The sequence below is a fragment of the Scomber scombrus genome, chromosome 2 (assembly GCF_963691925.1).
Source record: "Scomber scombrus chromosome 2, fScoSco1.1, whole genome shotgun sequence".
NCBI classification, from domain to species: Eukaryota; Metazoa; Chordata; class Actinopteri; order Scombriformes; family Scombridae; genus Scomber; species Scomber scombrus.
The window spans coordinates 34,533,807-34,559,375 of record NC_084971.1 but is presented as its reverse complement, the minus strand read 5'-3'; the positions used below and the strand labels follow the sequence as shown (position 1 = coordinate 34,559,375).

The window sequence follows — 25,569 nt, the reverse complement described above, 5'->3', positions numbered from 1 at the left end:
TAAATAATTAAACTTGTGAAAGAGTATTTTTTGTTACTTTCACTTCAATAAAGGCTTTAAATACTTCCTCCTTCACTCTCCCTGCATGTGACGACAGCCTTATTTGACTAATTCAAACCTCAGCTGATGCATTTGTTTCCCATCCAGCCGAGCCGACGTGTGAGAAAAGACACAAAACGAAGACATTAGCATAAAGAAGTAGGACAGCGAGGACGAGGAGAAAATACACACACGATGAAGCAGGAAGGTTTCTCCACCTCCTGCTATTTAAGAATTCACCGCCACACGGTAGCCAGTCGAACAGCCTCGAGCCAACAGCAGAAGATCCACCGCATCTCTCCCTCTCTCTCTCTTTCTGCGGTGGAAACCAACGAGGAAGACTCTTTGATGTTTCTCTTTGCTCTGACTCGCTCATCCCGCTGCCAGGAAAGCTGTGTTTTCTCTGTGATCTGATAGCAGGTAATTGGCCTAAAGTGCATCTAATTTGCCACAAAGCGCGATAATCACCAAGGCTTTTCTTTCTTCTTCTTCTTCTTCTTCTTCTTCTTCTTCTTCTTCTTCTTCTTCTTCTTCTTCTTCTTCTTCTTCTTCTTCTTCTTCTTCTTCTTCTTCTTCTTCTTCTTCTTCACAGTTTCAGCCTCAGAAAGTAAAAGCTTTAATCTGAGGGAGGCGCTCCGATTGTTCCGCAGCAACAGAAAGATGATTTTATAAAAACAAAGAGGAATAAAAGCCGTTTTACAAGCAGCATGTGTGAGCCGACAAGAGTAACACACCGACATCCAACATCATGTCATCTAAAAAACACCGTGACCTCCGACCTCCGAGCGGCTCTCACTGTCACATAAAAACGTCACGCATGAGAACGAGTTAAACGTATGGAACGGCAGGATCTTCCTTCACCGCATGCAGCATGGTGAAGAAAGAAAAAAAAAGTGAAAAAAATAAAAACCCACACATGCTGCTCCACCTCCAAGTCTAATTTCAGAGTTTCCACTCGAGGTTTTAATCTGGAGCCACCTGCTCATTATAAAATTATAATCCTGTTAGCAGGGAGCGGCGGCCTCCAACCACGGAGCGGCTCGCTCCCTGGCCGAGACCCAACGACCCGAAGCTGGTCTGAGATCAGCTTTACTGCCTGAAGCCTGAAGGAAGACAGCTAGGAGGAGTATAATAGTATAGTAGTAGTAGTAGTAGTAGTAGTAGTAGTAGTTACTGTTAAAGTAAAGTAAAGTATAGTATAGTATATTGTAGTACATAGCAAAGTACATAGTATATAGTGTAGTATATAGTATAGTATATTCTAGTACATAGTAAAGTACATAGTATAGTATAGTATTGTTTTAATTAGTAAAATACAATAGTAAGTTTACGTAGAAGCTTCCTGAAGCTGACCAATCAGAACAGAGCCCCCCCCCCCGTTAAAGAGACGGCCTGTTTCAGACAGAGGCTGAACTGAGCGGCTGCATAAAGGACCAGTATAAGGAGTTTTTAACTGGAAATCATGCAAAGATATTCGAGTAGAGCTCCAGATTATAAATGTGAAGCTGGAACACACACACTCCAGTGCCAGACTGTAAATGCATGTTAAACACCTCCAAACACACAGTGGTGTGTGTGTGTGCTGTGCTGTGATGTGGGGGAGGTGTTGTTGTTTAGTTCCTAGTAAAACTGTTAAGAGGCTGTAATTACTACTCATTTAATGGCTGGAGAGAGTGTGAGTGTGTGTGTGTGTGTGTGTGTGTGTGTGTGTGTGTGTGCGTGTGTGTGTGTGTGTGTGTTTCAGGCATGTCAGCACTGCTCCAATCGGACTCATCCAGATTTCTTTGCACAATTGATTCATTTTAAAGTGAAGAAACAATCAGAAGCTTCACTTTTTAACAGGAAGACGTTGCAGATTCTTGCAGGATTTAAGAGAAAACAGGCGCCTTTTTTTTCTTTAACAGGTTAAATTTTTGTTTTCGTAGATGTGATTTTGTCTCTCGGACAGCTTGCAGCTTTCCCTCCATCTGTCCGTCTGGTCGGCCTCGCTTCATTATCTGACGGACGCTCATTTACGCTGTCAGGGAAGAAAGGCTGCTCCGTGATGTATGTGACCACATGCTGGACATTTTTTGGGTGTATGTGTAAGTGTGTGTGTGTGAGAGAGGTCAATAAAGGCGACTCCCACAGAGAGCTGGGCCCCGGGGTCCCTGGGGGGCCTGTCACAGAGGTAATGGATGATGTTTTCTCTGCAGGGTGAGGGAGCCGCAGAACAGCCTTCCTCACACTGCGGGGAAATGAACGTCTGATCACAGAGGCCTTTATTTTTTAACCAAACCCAGAGCCGCTCGGACACGATAAGTTTCAGGTCTGATTACACAACTGCAGTCCTGCCGGGGCCACGTTTTCGAGACTGGAACACAGGAAGTCACATCCCAGACCCAGATTTAGTTCATGAAAAACGTTTAAAATTTTACCCAAACATGCTCCGACCTCATTGGACCGTTGACCAGTTTTTCTTCAAATCTCTGCACATGTTTCTGTTTTTCCGAGACAGAAAAACTAGAATTAGAAGAAATGTCTGATTCTGAGTTGGTTCTTTTTACACCCTGGCAGAAAGAGGAAAAGCATGGCTCTGATTTGTAATTCTTTGGCTTGAAAATTGTCAAATTCAAACAGAATAAGACTCGGTTCAAAAATATCAGTTACAGACAACTTTAGTCTTAAAGAACTCAGCCTGTAGAAACCATTTAGTTCGCTTTTGGCCACTTTTTCGTACAAACAGTCCAAGAAACAATGTGAGGCACTTCAGAAAGTCCTCCATCAGGAACCAAAATACTTTATTGGATGCAACGAAATACGACTGAAATGTCGGTTAAATTCCTTTTTTACCAACAGACTCACGACAAGAAACCACAATTAGATTATCATCACTCATCAACGTCGGAATATCTTGAGAACAGATCTTTTAAAAGATTAGACGACTAATCAGTTAGTTGCCAAATATGAAATCCGCCAACAAAAAAAAATCTAAATTTTCTGATTCCACCGTCTTAAATGTCAATATTTTTCTAGTTTCTTTTAGTTCTCTATGACAATAAACCCAATATCTTTGTTTTTGTAGACAAAACAAACATCACGGGCCATCTTGGGCTTCTGGAAACAGTTTACCCCATTTTACGACATATTACAACTTATCGATTCATCGGAAAAATAATTGATATATTAAAAGATAATGACAATAATTGATAGGTAGTTGCAGCCCTGTTTAAGAATCTCCAGTTTTAGAGAGCTCTACATCATCAAATATAACATAACAACCTGATGTATACGATCAGATGCATGTAGTACACCGATTAACCACCAGGGGACTTTTTTATTTCAACATTGTCAATCAGCGAGCCAAAATTTTAAAGCCTGGATATTTTTTTACCAGTTTAGAAAAAGTTAAAATAAGAAACACATTGAAATAGTTACTAATACTTCAATAGGAATAGTTGCTGGATTGATGCAATGTTGAATTACTAAATATTTTGTATCTTATTTTATGGTAAGAACTTCCAATCCTGTCTTAATTTTGGCGCCTGATTTTCAGATCTGGGCTTAGTCTGGTTGGTTTTCCTCCTCGCTATGATTGGTTTGGACATTTCTGAACACAACAATCGCAGTCGGATCAAAACGAGGCAAAGGAAGTCTCAGTTTGGTCAGTTAGTAGGAAATATACCAAGACACGCCACACTGAACCCACACTTGATGCTGACTTCTCTTAATAATTCTTCAAAGTGACATTCAGAGCTCAGTGTACTCCACAGTTTAACAGTTTAAGAACCTGTTTCATTAGCGAACGTTATTGGCAGATAGGGCAGGGAACTTTTTTTAAATGACTATTCTAGTACCAATCCAAGAACCCTTAAAGTGACCCTGATACCAACTGAGTCCTTCATTAGATTCCCATTAACACATGTAGGTCTCTGTCTTGTATCTGGTGTAACAGGCGTGTAGTGTAGACACACTTTAGAGCGTTTAGGTGACATCTTGGCTGCTGAACTGCTAAGCGCGCTAACTCAAATTCACCACGACTTCACCACCACAGACGGGTTGTAGCTGCTGTGGCAGTGGACCAATCACATGTTGCATTAAATAGAAGAATGCTTGTGTTGATTGGCTGAGAGCAAGTCCAGAGAAATAGTCATATTTTCTAGATCTGGGTGCAAAAAGGATCGATTACAGATATTGTTTAGATACTACTTGGTATCGATTTATTTCGGTCGATACCTTAAAAAGGTACCAAGTACAGATATCCAGCCCTACTGGCAGAACAACACAAGGTCACTAAAATGTGAGATGCTGCTTAATCTTGAAGCAGATCAAGCAGCTAAATCAGCCTCCGAAGAAGAGATATGATTAGCAGTGAGGACATTGTTTAACCAATCAGGAGCCTATCACGAACACTTCCACAAATGTCTGCGTGCTGATGAAAACTTTACATTAAGACTCGTTTTTTTTACAGTCATGATGCATTATTGGGAAAGATGTTTGGGCCAGGACATTTTTGAAAAATAAAGGTTTTCCTGGTTAAAAGCATGAATAATTAGCTCTTTTATCTATTTCAGTCTCTCACATAACGAGTTTCTCTTTATTCACTGTTAGAAACTGTTCTGCATTTCATCAGTCTTTGTTTTCAAAGTTTACTTTAAATTAAGTTTTAACTTGTTTTTAATCATTTTTGTGGACAGTATTAATCCTGATTTCTGTTCACTGTAAACAGAAAAGAACACGACAACCAATCGAGAAGCTTCTCCAACAGCTGCAACGAGCTCCCCCGCTTTCTGATTATAACTTCTTTCCATTATTATTATCGTGGTTCGTTAAAAGTCTGACCCTGACCTTTACTTCACATTCAGTCATTCTGCCTCCTCCGCCCTTCATGTGCTTAGTTACATCTTGCAGATGTGTAGAATTATTTTTTAAAGACTAACAGAGCTCAGAGGAAGTACAGGACGCATCTACAATCAGAGAAGTTCCTGCAGGCTTTTTGTCCTCATGTGATGTACAGTCATTAAATATTTCTGAGCACGCATTAATTACCACTTATGTTTACAGATTCAAGTCAAAGATGGATGAGAGTTATTTTCTTTATTCTGAAGTCATGTATGCTGACTTTAATTAAAGGGTGAAATTACTTTTTTTTTGTGATTTTCTGTTACTTATATCGGATGTTAAACCTGGTTCAAGTTTCAAATGTGGTGAATGTATGTGTAGAAATACTGCCTGTAAGTCAAAGATCAGGGCTTTGTTTGCTTACTTTCTACTTCCTCCTCGTAATGATGTCAGAATGGTTACGCATGTCAACAAACAGTCATATAGGTTATCCATAGACTTGGTTGCTAAGGTTGTTGCTAAGGGTAGCACTGGCCCGTCCTATACGCTGAATACGCAAATCCTCTTTTCTTTCTTTCTTTTAAATAAAGAGAATTGCTGGGAGACAAGAAGCCAATCAAAGGCTCTGACCCAAGGATTTGATTGGCTGCAGCAACTGTCCAATCAATCATCAATCATCATCATGCCTATATAAGGACATATATGATACATGGACCTTTTTACCACCTATTGCCACACTTCACATTAGCAGGTAAGAGGCTCTTCATGTCCTCCATTCCTCACTGTGACGTCCTGAGTGGAGACTGCAGAAGAATTAAAGGTAAATAACTCTGTCCTCAACCATAATGGCAGTCAGCTCTCACTCCCCAATCTTACCCCCTTTATTATGCTATTATATCAGTGGTATAAAATGATCTTCAAATGGCAACAATATCGTTTATCTCGATTATTTCTGAGACAATATATCGTCCAATAAAAGCAGTTATCGTGACATTACCGAAAGAACGCTATGATGGTAAAATCCAGAAAAATGAAGAAGTATTTGATACAGTTATTATCAGATATATTAGCCAATTCTGTTCATAATTAAACTGCTGCTAACAGACGGTGAACCGTTAGCTAACTTACGTGGCTCAGTCAGGGTAACTATAGCTTAATAAGACTAGTGCATTTACTTACTAGCTAAACATCCACCTATGATTCCCTACAACAGTAAAGAGTAAACGTGGATTAAGTTGTGTTGATGTCAAGCTAAAGAGAAGTAAGAAGCTTTAATCATATGTAGAGCCCGATATGATCGATCTACTTAATTAGAAGATGCACATTTGTCAAAAGCTCTCTGATATCTTTGTTATTCTTAAATGCAGCCTTTGTTTTATTTGAAATGAGAAAGAAAAAAAATCTAAATTAAAACCATTAAAGATTCAACCAATGAGAAGAAAGATGGCAAACAAACCATTGAGCCACACAAGCAGCAGGTCTGTGAAACAAAAGACTCTTTAATAAACTCCTTCATAGAAAGACTCGCTCCTCTGAGACTTGGCTGGTTTCACCTTTTTTCTTTTCTCTGTTTCTTTGCATCACAAACACACACAAACAGCTGTAGGGAAACCACACACATTACCGAGTGAACGTTTCCATCATTTTTATATTTGTTTAAACATGTTCTTATCTTTAGCCCACTTTTATTTTTAACCACATAAGTTATAAATTATGTTTTTAGATATAATTTGTTCTCTATAGATATCTGACAATCACCGCAATTTCTTATTGTGTAGCTCCTGTTCTGCCACTTTCTGAGCCAACAGCATTACGGCTAAATCTACTATCAAACTGGAATCTATTTTTATTGTTTGTCATATTTGACCACATGTTTCTCATATATTATATTTGGGTATTTACAGGATATTGTCAAGGCTAGTTGAGAGCCGAAAAAAACCCTCCAGTCATTCTGGCAGTTCCACTTAAAAGACACTGGAAACCTCTTTTCTATGCACTGGAAAATATTCTGTCTGTGCACTCAAGGCAATTGGTAAATCCTCTTATTGGAGGAATTATAGATAACATCTGTGTATAATAGAGTGTTAGTTTCTTTCATGTTGTTGGTGTTTAAACTCATTCACACCTCACATCGACTGGATTCATTTTTCTATGTGCTGACTGAGCTTTGTCGTTTCTTTTAGGTTATTTTGAACTGTACGACTGCCGTTGGCTGGGTTGTGTTGTTTTACTGCCAACATTAATGCCATCAAGAGTTGTATCACCCTCGTTTTTTGGTCATTTAGAAAGATTTTATGCCTCTGGGATGTTGTTTAGACCTCAAATTTAAGATCTGAGGGTATGATTATTAATGAACATCTACTGAATGAAGGCATGTTTACTACGAATGCCTGTTTTGTGTTTTAATGACATGCAAGGATTATGTCCGTTTTATAGACTACAGGAATGTTCTTGCCGCATTGTGGTAGTACAATATCAAAGGGTTGTCATGTTGCTCTCATAGTTTTATATACAGTTAAACTATATATACAGTTTATAGTTTAATTTAATAGTTCTCTGCTCCAGGCAAAAAGTAAAGAGGGGCCCCAAAGACAATCTTGCCTAAGCCCCTTGTTGTCTAGAGGCGAAGGTGGTTGCTAAGCTGGTTGCTAAGGATGTTTCTACTCGAATATCTCAGATGTGATTCAGCTCCAACATGTACGGATGTGATTTGAGATGTTGACATTTGGAGTAAAGAAGGAGAAAAAAAAGTGAAATCCTGCTACTATAGTTTACATAGAGCCGACCAATCAGAACAGAGTGGGCTCATCGGGGGGAGGGGCTTAAAGAGACAGGAGCTAAAACGGAAGGCTGCATAAAGGACCAGTAGAAGATAAATAAGGAGTTTTTAACTAGAAATCATGCAAAGATATTCTAGTTGAGCCCCAGAATATAAACATAGAGCTGGAGATGTGAATAATGTTCTCTTTAAAGGTGCAGTCTGTAAGATTTAGTGTTTGACTTGACAGAAAAGGAGTATACTGTTCATAAATATGTTTTAATTCATGTATAATTCAATGAAAATAAGAATCATTGGAGCCTGCCATGTTTCAAAGCTACCATAGATTCTCATCGGGAGGAGTTTTCAGTTGGTTGTAATTTGCAACTTCACCACTAGATGGCACTAAATCGTAGATACTTGTCCTTTAAAGATAAAGGTAAAATATTTCTAAATTTAGGACAAAGATTAAACAAAAGCTACGAGACAGTTCCTGAACAGAATTACGTTATTTTGATGTGATTTCCATGTCTAAACTTTTATTCTTTATATCTCTGCATTTTGAAATAGTGTTACATTACTGCTGTCTCTTATGATTTGACGTTATGTGAGTCTAGGTTGCCTTTTGTCTTCAGTAAACCCTAAACATATTTTTGGATGTCCTGCTTGTTCTTGGGATCCAGTTGTCTATGTTTGGTGTTTGAGTTGTGATATTTGTTCATGTCAGACACTGAACTCCAGTCTCGATGGAAATACTCTAAGTCCAAGTCTGATATGTTGTCTTTTAAAATATGTTGGACTGTTGTCAATAAACCACAACATATAGTAATTATAATGTAAACAGTAATAAGTAATTATTGTTATTACTGATAATGAGCCATAAAACCCTCCCCCACCAAATTAAAGACGGAGCAGCCGCAGATTGCAGAAATTACAAAGGCCACATTCACATTTTTAGTTTTTGGTCTGCAAGTTTGGAGGCCGAGGGCGTAAACACAATCACCGCCACGTCTAACGATCTCCATTTGTTAAATCTGTGGCGCCAAATGTTCAGACTATTGACTTTATAATCAAGGAGGGGCCCGGTCTGCCAGCTGTGAATTAGCAGATATGAATATGATGACAGACAGATACAGTGGATGGAGATGGATGTAGGTGTGGGAGGGGAGGGGGGGGTGAGTGAAACATGTGATGACATCATTAGAGTCAGATTTCCTGTTTGATCGTGGCGGCGTCCGGTGATGGTGGGAGGCGAGCGGGCGAGGAGGTGAGTGTATCTCTTGGCTCAACACATGTTCACATCTGCAGCTCTGTGGCAGTAAACAGCCGCTGATGGATGGATGCAGATGGAGGTGAAGGTGTCCCGCTGCCCTTTGACCCCTGATGGTTGGAGGGTAAGGAGGGGGCGGCGAGGTCAGCGCCGGGGCTTCCTGCTAACTCATCTGTCCCGCTCGGCTCTGGAGGCCCATTCCTCAGCCGGCGGACAGGCGAGCGGGCGAGCAGGCGAACGGGGGTGAAGCCCGCCTCTGTAATTGCGGGCGCTACGCTTTGAAGTTTCGGGAGTTGTTTCTGTCGACCGATGGCGGAGCGCGGTCGACGACGTCGGCGTGCTGGGAATCGCTCGGACGTGGAAAGTCTTTCCAGCTGTTTCGATGGAGTCACATGTGTAATTTGTAAGCCGAGGCAGCTCTTTAATGAGTTGGGCGACTGTAAACAAATGGTAGCGTACACAAAAGCTGGCAACGCCACCTGTTTCTGCTTGGGTCTGTAAGAAAGTCGTTTAAAGGAGGCGAATAACATCTGTGAGCGGGGAGGGAGGTAAATTACACACTAATTACATTAACAGGGACGAAGCCTTTTAGTTGATTTTTACACTTTAACATGCAACACTTATAAAATAAAAAATATGAAAGAGAGCAGCAGCGTGTGTGTGTTTATATGTGTGTGTGTGTGTGTGTGTGTGTGTGTGTGTGTGTGTGTGTGTGTGGTGTAAACAGCACGTTGGCTTGTGGTTCGGCTTTTATGAGCTGTGGCTCAGAGGAGGCTGCAGGATTTTGTGTACAACTTCAGGGGAGGTAACCAGAACACACACACACACACACACACACACACACACACACACACACACACACATAAACACACACAGACACAAACACAAACACAGACATGCACAGACACACACACATCAACAGCTCCGCCTTCACCGCGGTCAGCAGGATTGTTTCTGCAGGTCTGACGAACAACGATTTAAAAAAAAGGACGAACATCTAAATGATCCGACTCTGAATCCGACCGTTTTCTAATGAAGCCGTTCACACATGTTGCTGATTAGTTACTTTTTTTTTTTGGTTTTCAGGTCCAACTCGACTAAAAGCTTCCCAACAGAAGCTGGCTGATAATTAAAAAAGAAGCAAAAAAAAAACAAGAAATGCAAACTTTTACAAGAGCAGACTGTTCAAAAGAGTTGCGTAACCTTCCACTCATTTTCCTCACTGCTGCACACACACACACACACACACACACACACACACACACACACACACACACACACACACACACACACACACAATGAAGCAACATCTGCTAGTTTTTAATTTATTAAAGTATAATTTCAGCTTATTAAAAATGATTTTCTACACTTTTCTTAAATTCAATAAATCTCTTGGTGTTTGGATCCAAACCAACAATGAACCGACCGACTAACAAGTATTATGTGTGTATCAAAGTCTGATATATCTTATTGCTTTGTTAGTGTCCGAAAACTATTAAAAAACTATTAAAAACACATCAGTGAGTCACAGCGCTGCACTGGGTGACAAGTTCCTTCAATATGGAGAGTTTGGTCATCTTACTTTGTTTAGAAATATATATATTACTATATTACTGATGCACTCTTAAAGTATTTACAGTTGTTCTGTTCTGCAGGTTTTTGTTTATAATCCTATTTTTCTGTCTTTCAGCTGTTTTATTTCTTTATTTCTTTATTCTGCTGTTCTGTTCTGACACCTTCATTAAATCATAAACTTGTAAACTTGGTGAATAAAGTCAGATTTTTGCCTGTTTCCGTTACATTTGCCTCCATTTGTTTCATCAAAATCCTTCATTAAATCATCTGTTACTGTTGTCCTTGACACAACCTTAACCTCCACCAGCCAACGCCTCCTCCTCCTCTTCCTCCTCCTCCTCCTCCTCTCTCAGGTACCAGTGTTTCCCTCCCCCTCCCATCTGCTGCAGGACTCGCTGTCCTCCAGGTTTCTGCTCGGAGTCCTGGCAGAGACCCCGACCCCCACGGAGCAGAGGGCCCGATTTAGCCTCTCCATGTATGGAGGCAGGCAGGGGGAGACGGGGGAGGAATAGGTGGAGGTGGAGGTGGAGGAAGGGGAAGGAGGGAGGGGGGAGTGTTTGGCTCTCAGCTGGCCTCAGTCAAACCTATGAGTCAGACACGACTGGGACTTTGAAGCCGGTCCTCCTCCCTTTTTTACTGGCCAATTTCGTTTTAATTTCACCCTCATAAAAAAACATATTTCCCTTTAGGTTTGAGCATTATTTGAAAATCTACTTATTCTTCATGCACAGATGAACAGAGTGATATTACATTAATAAATCCTGATGGGACTCATTTATATTCTAATCTTTATTGGATAAAAAATGTTCAAACCCAACCGGACACAGCTAAACCTTCAGCTGCATGACGCCTCTTTATGTCTTTATTTAACCTGCGTAACTAACAACAAAATATCTTTAACTCTGTCCATATAAAGTCTATTATACTTGGATTACAGTAAGTCACTAAATAAAAACCTGAATCTGCAGCCTGGCACAGGAACCAGGACCGAAGCCATGGAATTTAAAAATGCTGAGGTCACAATTCTCCGAGCAGAACCACATCCACATGACTGTTTTTATTAGCTACCAACCAAACGCTCTTCACATTTCACTCATTAAAAAAACTCTTCAATAATATTTTCTGCTATTTTATTTTTATTTTTATATATCCCGCTAACATTTTGTTACGAAGCCAAATAATTCTGGTGAACAATATTAAATTGTTTATAGTTAAATTTTAGGGGTTGTTATACCTAAAAATGAATTAAATGAGTAAACTCCTCTTCATATCATTTAAGAGTCCAAATGCACAGAAAAATTATTTTGGATCTTATCTTTAGCTTTATCGGTGGAACATATACAGTATTCATTCTGGTGTCCTTAAAAGTAGGACCTGCCCGATACTGGATTTTTGGGGGAGATGCCAATACCAGTATTAGGGAGTATGAAATGTTCAATATTGATATATCAGCTGATAATCTTATATACACACTTTTTTCCAGGTGTGGTTGCCAAACACTTGTTACAAAGATACGTAACGGAGGCTGTGACATCACTGCACCAAAACAGTAAATTACACCGGGAATTCAACTTAAATGAGTAAAATGGATTAAATATACATAAAATGCTGCTTGTATATATCTATAAAAGAAATATCGGATGACATAAACACTGACACTAATATCTCTATATGGGGCTTTTCCATTATACGGTTCTAGCACTACTCGGCTCTACTCGGTTTTGGTACCAGGTACGTCGTCTTCCATTTCCACCCGGTATTTAAAAATGGCGGGCTTGATTCTTGTGTGGGACGGCTCATGACTCTTCCAGTGACTCTCTGACCAATCAGTGGCCGGCAGTCTGGTGACGTCACATTTTAGTACCGGCTCGACTCGCTTGGAACCTCAGCAGAGCAGGTACTAAAAAAGTACCAGGTATCAGGTACTATCCCTGATGGAGACGCAGAAAAACCCGAGTCGAGTAGTGCTAGAACTGTATAATGGAAAAGACCCCAATAGATACAGTAGGCCAATATCCGCTAATAATATCAGTTGACTGATATATCGGTATTAAAAGCAGAGCCCAACCGATACTGATACTGATATTATGGAGTAAAAAAATGTTGGTATTGATATATCAGCCGATAATCTTATATATACAGAATTTAATACATAAACACACTTTTTTTCAAATGTGCTAACACCAAACTACATACAGTATCTGTTATAGGCCAATATCGGCAAATAATATCGGACAGGCGCCAATTAAAAGTGTGCTAAATCAGCTATTAGCAGCTCCTGTTTACAGAAAGCTTATAAATGTGATGATTCTCAGGCAGGTTCTGCAGTTACAGGAAGTCTTTTATATCATTTCTAAGCAGATTTATGGAGGTTTATTCTTGATGCACATCAGAGATTATATTGATCCAGAAATGTCCAGATTTGACAGAGTTACGTCTCAAAGAAGAACAAGTTTTAACGCAAAGACGAGAGAGACACAAAAGCACAATTTTTCGATTTAGAGGCATTTCTCTGCATCCTGCTCTGGTTAGTTTGGGTTTAGGTTTGACGTGAGTTTTTAAGATTGGTCTCACACAGATGAGGAACATCTACAGGAGGCATTTTGACTTTCTTCTAGTTTAAATTAAGAATGACGGGATCAATACCTCAAATATTGATACTACCAACAGTAAGTCTTGTTCCATACTAAGCAGTAGTTGATGTAGTAAAGAGAAATAGATCGGTACACTTTTACACTATTATCGCTCCCACTCCTAAAAAAACAAGAAGAGCCCAGAGCTGAAATACCTGGACAACAGCAAAGGTCAGAAGGCTCATCACCTCAGACTGAGAACGTCCCCCAGGTTTGGGAGCAGGTGGGGAAACAGGGTGGGACACATACGGGGGTCGAGAAGGTCGATACGACTTCAAAGAGGATTACGGACCAGCGGGTCGGGCAAGTGGACAGAAATACCAAGGCAAGAACTGAGAAGTCAAAGGTTGAATCCTCCAAAACGACCAGGAGTGAAGCCGGTAGAGTCGGACGCACTCTGAGACGACGACAATCGACTATGTTTTCAATCCCGTTTAATTATCTTTTACGTCCATCTGATATTTTTTATGTCTTTGTAAAACACTATGTAGGCTGTTTCCGAAAAGTGCTTTTAATATAAAGTTATAATTATTATTTTTATGAGGCGCCGACTGAACTGGTGAAATAATCTACCAACTATTAACACAGACTGGGATGTGTGTGCCAGCAGTTGCAACAGGCTGCTGGTTCGGACTTCCAGAATTACCTTTTATAGACATTTTTTTACCCTCACGTTGGACGTTTTAATGCTGTTAAACCATTTAAACCCAAACCACTGGAAGGTCTGGTGTATCTCCTGCAAGTAAAAACGTTCCTCCAATCAACACCAATGTGCATGTGTAATAGTTCCATACCAACAATAAACAAAGACACTAACTTTAACTTTATATTAACCGCAGTGTTCTCATTTATAAACCATAAAATAAATGTGTTCATCACGTCTCGTACTAACTGCAAATGTACCAAACCAGTATATGAACAGACATGAATGTTTTAACCCTCCTGTTGTCCTCGAGTCAAGGAAGGAAGGAAAGATGGAAGGATGGAAGGAAGGAAGGATGGAAGGGAGGAAGGAAGGAAGGAAGAAAGAAGGAAAGGAAGAAGGAAGGGAAGGAAGGGAGGAAGAAGGAAGGGAAGGAAGGGAGGAAAGGAAAGAAGGAAGGGAGGAAGGAAAGGAAGGAAGGACGGAGGAAAGAAGGAAGCGAGGAGGAAAGAAGGAAAGAAGGTAGGTGGGAGGGAGGAAAAAAGGAACCAGGGAGGGAAGGAGAAAGGAAAAGAGGAAGAGAGGAAGGAAGGAAAGAAGGAAGGATGGAAGGGAGGAAGAAGAAGGAAAGGAGGAAGGAAGGAAGGGAGGAAAGAAAAGAAGGAAGGAAGGAAGGAAGGAAGGAAGGAAGGACGGAGGAAGGGGGATGGAGGAAGGAAAGAGAGAGGAAGGGAGGAAAGAAAGAGAAGGAGGGAGGGAGGACAGACGGAAGGAAAGAAGGAACAGTCAAAACAGACGGGGTCAATTTGACCCGGGAGGACGACAGGAAGGTTAAAAGTGGTTAACTTAACTTTGGGTAATAATTGTGAGATCTTTGAGAGAGACATCTGACTAGGTACAAACATTACAATCATTCACATTTATGACCCGATTAAACACACTTTAGCCGCCTCTTAATTAGCATACATGGTGTAGTTGAGTTAGAGGGTCGTGTGTTGACAATAAGATCTCCAGAAATGAAATTGAACTGGGCTCAACTTTTGCCGCAACGCAACCCAACGTCACTCAGCACTGCTTTGGCCAATCATATAGTTACTGGTGGATTAACTCACATTAACTCACGACTGTCGCCAGATAAAACAGTTGCAATAACTTTTATTTGGTACAAAGTTTTTATGGTTACACCACTTAGACATTTTTGCCATAATCCTTTAATATATTCTCTCAAAATGGATTAAAAGCAGAAATGTGATGCTCTATATTTCCTGTCTGTGAGGTTAATAAACTGCGTTTTTGGTGTTTGGGCCTCTGAAAAGCTTTTAACTGTATTAATTTGTAGCTCCAACTTGACTTTGGATCATATTTTATTAACTCACCAGCTTTAGAAGGTATTTAAAAGGTTTTTTTTATGTGATTTTAGTAAAAAAGACTGGCTGGAAAATCCCCAATTATCCACATCAAAGTCATGACTAATGAGTCATAAGTTAGGTTATTGGGAATGATTGTTATATACTGTCAGAAATTATTGTAACATGAATAGAAATAAGTTGACATTCATTTCATCTTGCACTTGGTAAATAATCCTAGCCCGTATCATTGCTAATTGTTTTTATTGATCTTTTAAACTTTAACTATGAAACCGATATTAAGTTGAATTCTACATGGTTATAAAACGTCTTTAAAAAGTCTTAAACTGGCCTTGGTGACTCCTGCAGAAAACCCTGCATACAGCGGTGTGTCATGAAGTGTTAGCATGATGCCTGTTGTCATTCAACACATAGCTAAAGTGTTAGCATTCAGCCTTGACATGGTGCGAGCTAAATTTAGCATTAAGCCTGTCGTGTAAATCTACAAGTTAGCATGAAGCCTATAATGAGTAGTCGCATTTTTAACACTTCAAAAACAGGGAAGCAGATGACAAAATTATCCAACTTCCATGAACTCAAACTTGTCTAAAAATGTCAGTGTACCCGACAAACAACCAGCAAAATGTCCAGATATCATTAAAAGTTATGAGTATAAGAGTGAAAGTATCGTATATATCGAACCACACGACTGAATACCACACAAACACACTTCGGCTCAATGCTACTGACGTTTAATGGACTGACCGTCAGGTGCTGGAACAGCCACGCTCTCAGGATGTTGGTGGCCACTTTGGGGAAGATCCCTCTCTTCTTGTTGTGCAGTTTGTCTTTGTCGGGGTCATCGTCGTCTCCGGTGCTGGGCGAGGCCATGCCGTTATCCAGACAGTCACCTGCACAACAAACACATAACACTCAACTTTATTTTAAAGTTTATTCAAGGTCCAAAAAGTCTCTAAAACTATCAGACTGCATGACAATCTGTTTGAAATCAGAAATGCTAATTACTGTAAGAGCACAGTCATAAACAACACGGCCTCTTGGATTGAAGAGTGATAAACTGCTGCTTCACTGAAGAACTGGAACAACATGACTCACACTCAAATCTGGCTAATTTACAGACAATAATAACAACAAACTGAATTCATAAGTACATAAAGTATCTGTCCAGCTCCAACAACTCCTTATGAGAGTACATTTGTTTTTAATCTAAAGGAAAGGAATGTAAGCTCAAATCTTCTAAAGCTGGCTGAGGGATCGCTGATTGATTGGCTGAATTAATTTTACCATTTAAAACATTAAAAATAACTCTACACAGCAGTGCTGGGGATTAAATAACAATCAGATACTGATGGTTTATTTCCACTGTGGTCCTCCATCATACAACATAAAACCATAACAGCAGTCAAGATGAATCACACATACGTCACATTATTTCTCTGATGTTTATTGGGATGATTGGAGTAATCTAATTCATGGTAATTATATATATATTTTTTTATAATAACTGTTTGGTTTGGTGGAGGGATGTTCTGTAATTACAAAGACAGTGAAGTGGATGTATGATGTTTGTTATAATGTAATTTAATGTAAGAAGTTTTGATCTTGTCTATGTTTGACAAACTAACAAACAAACTAATTACAGAAACAACAGGAGAAAGAACGGAGTGAAATAAAGCAGTAAGAAGCAAAGAGCAGCTAACATCTGTACAGTTGTTACAGTCGCTGTTAGAGGCGGCTAGGGTTGGGTATCGTTACGATACCAGTATGCTTAATCTTTGTGTCGTCCTACCGGGTCAAGTTGACCCCGTCTGTTTTGACTGTTCCTTCTTTCCTTCCCTCCTTCCTTCCTTCCTCCCTTCCTTCTTTCCTCTGTCCTTCTTTCTTTCCTTCCTCCCTTCCTTTCTCCCTCCCTCTCTCCTTTTTTCCTCCCTCCGTCCTACCTTCCTTCCTTCCTCCCCCCTTCCTCCCATCTTTCCTCTGTCCTTCTTTCCTTCCTTCCTCCCTACCTCTTTCCTTTCTCCCTCCCTCCCTCCTTCCTTCCTCCCTCCCTCCCTCCTTTCCTTCCTTCCTTCCTCCCTCCTTTTCTTCCTTCCTCCTCCTCCCTTCCTTCCTCCTTTCATTCCTTCTTCCTCCCTCCCTCCCTTCCTTCCTTCCTCCCTCCTTTCCTTCGTTCCTCCCTCCTTTCCTTCCTTCCTCCTTTCCTTCCTTCCTCCCTCCTTTCTTTCCTTCTTCCTCCCTCCCTTCCTTCCTTCTTCCTCTCTTCCTAGCATTAAATTGAGACTTCACCACCACAGACGGGTTGTAGCTGCTGTGGCATTAAATCGAAGAACGCTTGCTGTTGATTGGCTGTGAGCAAGTCCATACGAATAGTCATATTTTCTATCTCTGGGTGCAAAAAGGATCGATTGCAGATATCGATTGATGGGAGACGTTTCCATACTACTTGGTATCGATTTATTTCAGTTACCCAGCCCTACAGCCAACATCTTTGTAATACTTTTTCCTCTAAATGTCAGGTGTTTTTTCATTTGTTTCATTTGTAAATTGACATATAAAAGCACGTAGATTGAAACGTACCTGCAGTGACATTTGGAGGCACACGTTTCATTTACAGCCACAGAAAACTTAAACTGATCCTGATACCAGCTGAGTACTTCATTAGATACTCATTAACACATTTAGGTCTCTGTCTTGTATCCGGTGTAACAGGTGTGTAGTGTAGACACACTTTAGAGCTTTTAGGAGGCATCTTGGCTGCTGAACTGCTAAGCGCGCTAACTCAAATTCACCACGACTTCACCACCACAGACGGGTTGTAGCTACTGTGGCAGTGGGCCAATCACATGATGCATTAAATCCAAGAACGCTTGTGTTGATTGGCTGTGAGCAAGTCCATACAAATAGTCATGTTTTCTAACTCTGGGTGCAAAAAGGATCGATTGCAGGTATCGATTGACGGGAGACGTTTAGATACTACTTGGTATCGATTTATTTCAGCCAATACCTTAAAAGGTAGCGAGTACTGATACCCCACAACACGGCCCAGCAGTCAAAATAAACCCAAATGATGCAAGTAGTGTACAAGCCATGGATGCTACTTTTTTCTTTCGATGGTGGAATATTTGAGGCTTTCTATAGTGGATTCACTCATTCAGACACTCAAATACAATGGTGGAGGGTAAATGTAGAGCACTGTATAGTAAATATACGGAGTGATTTCGGACACAGCTGCTGTCTCTGTGTTTTCTCTTGTACCCAAAAGTCTTTGATACGCAGTAACTGATCTAGTTAATAAAGAAGTGATGGTCTTCTCTATTGCTGCCCCATCTGATTCTCCCCCGCTATCGAGACATTCAAGAATCACCTAAAAATTATACTTGTACTCCCTTCGCTGTTTATCATCATTCTGATTTCTCTTTGTGTTTGTTTTTCCTCTGTGTTAAGCACTTTGGATCAATTTTATTGTGTTTAAAGTGCTGTGTAAATAAAGTTAAAGTTAATGTCTCTGATAGGATGACTTCATCAATCAGCAGCAGAATAAAGACTTATGTTTGACAGCACATTAGAGGAGAGAGAGAGAGATGGGTTACACATGTGTTTAATCCATCAAACTCTGTCTGACTTCAAACTCATCTTCTGAAACTACATGTTGAGCTTCCTTCTGCAGATTCCTTCATGGAAACTAAACCTTTAACTGGGCTGACTAGTAAAGTAAAGCTTTTAACTGCCAGTATTTTAGAGTTCAGACTACAAGGCTGCACACCAACAACGTTACACCTCCATCTGGAAACAAATCTGCTTTATCAGACCGTTCGCTCCGACTCAACCGATCCGCAGCCAGACCACAAGCTGCTTCGGCTCGCTCGCTGTTGGCCGGTGGATATTTAAACATCACTTTTGCTCAGCCAGCTCCCCTGTTGACCTCAACGATGAAGCCAAATGTGGTTAATAAGAGATTTTCTGAAAAACCTCAGTACAGCAGGACTTCAAATGACATCTGCTTACTTTAACTCAGAGGCCAGAGCCAAACTCCCCCCTGCACATTTGGCCAGATCTCGGTGTTAATTTGCCATCCTGGAGAACATAAACAGAATAACATCCTCAGCATAAAAAGCCATAATACTGTCACTCTGAATGGGCTTTCTCTGAGAGATGAACAGGACCGATGGAGGATGAAGGGAATTGTGTTTTTACTCAACAACGTTAGAAAAGGAGTCTCAGACAGAGCATCGCTGTGGAAAACATCCAATCAGAAGACCTTGAATTCTTCTGTAGCCGTGCAGCCGATAACAGGATAAGGTAGAAAAAATTGAGGTTTGAAGAAATTCCAGGATTTTTAGGTTTTGGATCCAAAGATTTTGAATCAGTTCAGTGTTTTTTTTTTTGGTTTCTGAATACACCTTTGAAGCCGTCTGAACATGTCAAAACTTTCCTTTCACACCTCCAGGTTTGAGTTTTTCTCCATAACAAAAGGTTGCTTAAGTTCATGGGTATTGTAGTCCGATATGGTGGAAAATATTTGGACACTTCTTGTTTGGTCCAAAGCTGCAACAATCAGTCAATTAATTACGTCAAAAAGGTTGAAAGGGGCTGTTTTACCATAGTTTCAATCATTTTAAAGCATGTAAAGGTTTCTGGCACAACTTCACCATCTTTCACGGTGCATGGAGAAGGTCCAGCAACTCTTGTAGTATTCAGAATAACTTGATTGTTAGACCAACACGTTTCAGCTTGTGGTCTTCATCGGGGTCTTCATAAAACACATTACAAACAGCATTTAAATAGGTAGTAAAAAGCAGAAAACATATCAGCTAATGGGAGGTTCTACTGAGATAGCTTGGGTATATGGTCATTATCCTAGACAGGTGAGGGGAGTATCCAATAAGAGACAAGGGTGACATCAAGGCCCAGTCCCAAACCAGTTCCCACCATTGTAGTGGAAAATATTTGGACTCTGTTAACATCCTTTAGTACTTATGGTTTGATCCAGAGCTGCAACAATGAGTGGATTAATTGAGTCAGAAAGACGTGATAGTCATTTTAAAGCATGTAGAGGTTTCTGGCACGACTTCACCATCTTCCAAGGTGCATTGAGAAGGTAAAACGGTCTAAAAATGTCAAAGTTCCACCAACTGTCCATGTACACTGTGGCTCTAATTTGATTGGGGCGATCCTTAATATGACGAACCTCGGGATGAACGCACAAACGAAGGGTGAGTAGATAAAGGCTGGTTTGGGATTGGAGGTCGTACCTTCATGTCGACCTCCCGGGTCAAATTGACCCTGTCTGTTTTGACTGTTCCTTCTCTCTTTCTTTCCTTCCTTCTGTCCTTCCTCCATCCCCTTTTCTTCCTTCCTTCCTTTTGTCCTTCCTTCTCCCCCCCTCCTTCTCTCTCTCTTTCTTCCCCCCTACCTTCCCCTTCCTTCCTCCTTTCCTCCTTCTTCCTTCCTTCCTTCCTCTTTCCTTCCTTCCTCCCTCCCTCCTTTCCTACCTTCCTCCCTCCTTTCCTTCCTTCTTCCTTCCTCCTTTCCTTCCTTCTTCTTTTCCTTCCTTCCTCCCTCACTCCTTTCCTTCCTTCCTCCCTCCCTACCTCCCTCCTTTCTTCTTCCTTCCTCCCTCCCTCCATTCCTTCCTTCTTCCTCCTTTCCTTCCTACTTCCTTTCCTTTCTTCCTCCCTCCCTCCTTTCCTTCCTTCCTCCTTTCCTTCCTTCTTCCTCCCTTCCTCCCTTTTCTTTCTTGACCCGAGGACAACAGGAGGGTGAAAAGCAAAATTGAAAAACAGACTGAAAGAATTTGTTGGCTCCAGATTTTCTCTTTTTAATATAATTGTAAACTGAGTATATTTTGGGTTTTGTTGGTTTCTGAAAACAAAGAAGACGTAACCATGGTCTCTCACTTTTTAAACGATTAATTTAGAAAGGATTAAGTGTAATGAGAATAATCGTTAGTTGCAGCTCTAGTTTGGCTCCTTTAATTCCAGCGAGAGGAATTCTTCACGCTTGCAGCATTCAAAGCGTTCTTCCACTTTGTCTCTTTCCTGTTTCAACATGACATTTCTCACAAAGCACAAAACCTCCATAAAAAAAAAATTGCTTTTCACAGTTTGGTGAGGAAAGAACTTGACCTCAACCCCCAACCCCCCCCCACCCCCACCGTCCAACATCTTTTGGCTGAACTGGACCGACTGAGAGCCAGACCTCATCACCAAACATCAGTGCTGGAACTCATTTACGCTCTTGTGGCTGAATGGGAGCAAATCCCTGCAGTTTGCAGCCAGGTTCAAACATCTGGTGTACAAAACCTGAAACCAGGAGACTGGCGGCTGTTCCTGCACCAGATTGATGCTCAGACTTTTTGGAGTGAGACGGTGTTGCAGCGTTGGGGCGTCCACATACATTTAGCCATTTCTGAGCCGTCATACTCGGTGTTATTCCAGCCCTTTTTTTTGATTTTTTTCCATCTCCCAGCAGGACATGCTCTGTTCGGTTTCTCAGTCCCTCGTTCCCCTCTCTGTGTTTTTATTCCAACACTGACCTCAGCAGTGAGGTCACCTTTATTAGAGCGTTGGATTGGCTGTTATTCATCTGACCCCTCCCACCACCTTCGCCAGTGGAGGAGAAATGGTCCGTAGTGGAAATGTGGTGGAAAATAAAGACTCTGCTTCTCTCTCTCCCTCTCTCCCTCTCTCTGTCTCTCTCTCTCTCTCTCTCTCTCTCTCTCTCTCTCTCTCTCCCTCTCTCTCTCTCTCTCCCTCTCTCTCTCTCTCTCCCTCTCTCTCTCTCTCTCTCTCTCTCTCTCTCTCTAGTGAGCGTTCTTCCAACAGACCACGGCTAATAAAATTTTGTACAAACAGTTCTTAAAAAGCGCAGCGACGGACGAGGCAGGCAGCACGACATGACAGCACGAATGCTCAGTGAATTTTTCTTTCTTTTCTTTCTTTTTTTAAAAAAACTTAATCTCACATGTGAGGAGCAGAGAGGGAATCTTGATGTTGCGCAACCAAGAATGAGCTGAATGAGGGAGCTGGAGGATTGTGGAGAAAGAAACTATGTATAGTGAACTTTTCTCTGCATGTTTATCGATGCGAGTTCTGCATGTTATATTAAATATGACGACAAAATCAAAGAGGAAAATCTTGCAGGTTTGATAGAAACTAGTCCTTGTAAAGAGCTATGAAAGAATATTTGAGTTTTTCTTTATTTAAACTTCAACATGAAGCTGCAGCTGCTTTCAATGTGTTTCTATCAGCTGATCAGAACATTTTGCTCAGAACATGTCCGTACAATTGGAGAAGACATCATTAATCATTTTAATGTGTCTTTTCTGTGGTTGTAAATGATGATGAAACTTGTGCCTCCAAAAGTCCCTGCAGGTACGTTTCAATCTACGTGCTTTTATATGTCAATTTACACATTAAAAAAAAATGTAAAAACAGCTGAAATTTGGAGGAAAAAACAAAGTATTACAAACATGTTGGCTCTAGGGTTTGGTAACTGGAATAAATTGATCGTATAGTTTCATTGCAATGAAACCTATATTGACCATAAATTCCCCAAAAAATAAGTGTAAAACTGTGGTTGGTTGTCTAAAAAGGTCTAACACAGAATTGGGTGATAATTTATACTTATATTATATTTATATACTTATTATATTTACACTTTATTAACAATCAAACCAGTCAAAATTGACCTGGGAGGACAAAAGTTGCACAATCAATAGTAGGTCTGTGTATCGAGACTCAACACCTTTTAAGGTATCACCCAAATAAATCGATACCAAGTAGCATCTAAATGTCTCCTGCAATCGATCCTTTTTACACCCAGATATAAAATATGACTATTCGTATGACTTACTCACAGCCAATCAACAGCAAGCGTTCTTCGATTTAATGCCACAGCAGCTACAACCCGTCTGTGATGGTGAAATCTCAATTTAATGCTAGGAAGAGAGGAAGAAGGAAGGGAGGGAGGAGGAAGGAAAGGAGGGAGGGAGGAAGGAAGGAAGGATGGAGGAAAGAAGGAAGGGAGGAAGATAGAAGGGAGGGAGGAAGAAGGAAGGAAGGAAGGAGGAAGGAAAGGAGGGAGGGAGGAAGGAAGGAAGGATGGAGGAAAGAAGGAAGGGAGGAAGATAGAAGGGAGGGAGGAAGGGAGGAAGAAGGAAGGAAGGAAGGGAGGAAAAGAGGAAGGAAGGAAGGAAGGAAGGAAGGAAGGAAGGAAGGAAGGAAAGGAGGGAGGGAGGAAGGGAGGGAGGAAGGAAGGAAAGGAGGAAGGAAGGGAGGAGGAAGGAAAGGAGGGAGGGAGGAAGGAAGGATGGAGGAAAGAAGGAAGGGAGGAAGATAGAAGGGAGGGAGGAAGGGAGGAAGGAAGGAAAGAAGGACAGAGGAAAGAAGGAAGGGAGGAATGTAACCAAACAGTTAGGAACACTACACGCACATTGTCAATTATAATATATATAATTAACTGGTATCATAGTTTTTAAACGATACCCAGCTCTAGATAGCTGAGGTAAATAAATCAAATCAAAATAAGGGAAGATAAAGTTTATTTATATTACAACATTAAGTTAAATACCAACAACACACACAATAAAACCCAATACACAAACATGAAAACTCCATAAATAAAGATTATAAGGAAGCGTTATGAGTCAAAGCTTCTCAGCAGGTCTGATAGAAGAAGCTCTGCCTCCTTTAATTGTCTAACTAAAGGTTAGTGCAGGTTGATAAGAAGAGTCACTCAGAGATCATCTGGAGCCATGAAACGTAACGAGAAGGATCTTAAAATCGACTTTAAAATCCAATAAGCAGCCAGTTTAGGAACATTAACCCTCCTGTTGTCCTCTGGTCAAGGAAGGAAGGACAGGAGGGAGGAAGGAAGGAAGGAAGGAAGGAAGGAAGGAAGGAAGGAAGGAAGGAAGGAAGGAAGGAAGGAAGGAAAGGCGGGAGGAAGGAAGGAAAGAAAGGAGTAAGGAAGGAAAGGAGTAAGGAGGGAGGGAAGAAGGAAGGAAGGAAGGAAAGAAAGGAGTAAGGAAGGAAGGAAGGAAGAAAAGGAGTAAGGAGGGAGGGAAGAAGGAAGGAAGGAAGGAAAGAAAGGAGTAAGGAAGGAAGGAGGAAGGAAGGAAGAAAAGGAGGAAAGAAAGGAGTAAGGAAGGAAGGAAGGAAAGAAAGGAGGAAGGAAGGAAGGAAGGAAGGAACGAACGAACGAAGGAAGGAAAGGAGTAAGGAGGGAGGGAAGAAGGAAGGAAGGAAAGAAAGGAGGAAGGAAGGAAACAAGGAAGGACGGAAGGGAGGAAGGGAGGAAAGAAGGAACAGTCAAAAGAGACGGGGTCAATGTGACCCGGGAGGACAACAGGAGGGTTAAAAGAGGATAATATGATCTATCTTCTTCTGGTCGTTACATCAATCGAATCACAATGAGATTAAAACTCAAACTCAGTGACTTTCAGTTACAAGCAGAGAGAAGTTGTGGAAACACTTAATTAATGAAGTCCTCTCCAAATTTTAAGAGATTCATCTTTCATGTCTCAGCCAATAAGATCTAACAAACTGAAAACCGAACAAATTCTGACAATGAGAGAAACCAGGCTCGGATCACTTTGCTGATGATTTGTATATTAAAGTTGAGGCAGGAGTCGAACGTCACACCGAGAAGAGTCGTGAGTGAATCTGAGGTCGCAGGTTAGGGTTAGATAAAGATACAAGATTTTTTAACCTTTAACTTTTAGCATGAGACCTGCTGCTCAGGAAAACATCATGTCCTCAGTGTTTCAGGCCTCCAACAGGAAGACCAGAGGATGAAGAGTTAAAACAACCCGTGTCCAGAGTTACTGTTGCTGTATATTATCTGGATAATTGATGGAAACAAACTCCAGGTCTTTAAAACTCATCTTTTTCTGTGAGCTTTTCTTCCTCCAGGATTCACAGTGTAGGTAGAGATCCACCTGACTTTAACCCTGACACACTGTGGACGTTTAACAGCTTGTAAAAACACCTGAAATGTCTTTTACTCTTTTTCTAAAGTGGCCCAAAATACACAAAACATTTTAAAATGTGCTACAAATGTTTGTCCATAGTCAGATTATCTCCGTATCGAGAATCTTTGACTTTGAGTTTTTTAGGTCATCTGCTGCTCGTCTCCTGCAGCTTCTCTTCTTTTCAGCAGGGATCAAAATGAAGCTTTAACTCGTCTTATTTTTCTCTCTTCTTTCCGTCACCCAAAAACCTTCCTCCTCCTTTCCTTCAGTCCACAGGTTGTTGTGAAGCCGAGTTGTCACAAACCATTAGCAGGTTGGGTTTGGACCTGTTTTTCCTCAGGGAGCTGAGGAGGGAGCGAGTGCGGGGGGAGGGGAGGGGTGTAAATCAGCCTCGGGGAACTCGCGGTTCAGCCTAATGAGGCTGAGAGCTTGTTTATGGAGTTACGCATCATTTTTATGATTATTTCCACCTTTTCGGGCCGCGCCGCTC

The 25,569-nt window shown here is 40.9% G+C and overlaps 1 protein-coding gene across 1 annotated transcript in view; it reads right to left on the bottom strand.

The window, feature by feature from the left end:
• Positions 1-25,569, bottom strand: part of LOC133987181 (homeobox protein Meis1-like) — a 49,031-nt gene that overhangs the window by 9,473 nt on the left and 13,989 nt on the right. The window contains exon 6 of the mRNA XM_062426469.1: positions 15,851-15,996. Within this exon, the coding sequence (XP_062282453.1) occupies positions 15,851-15,996 (146 nt within the window). The remainder of the gene's footprint in view (positions 1-15,850; positions 15,997-25,569) is intronic.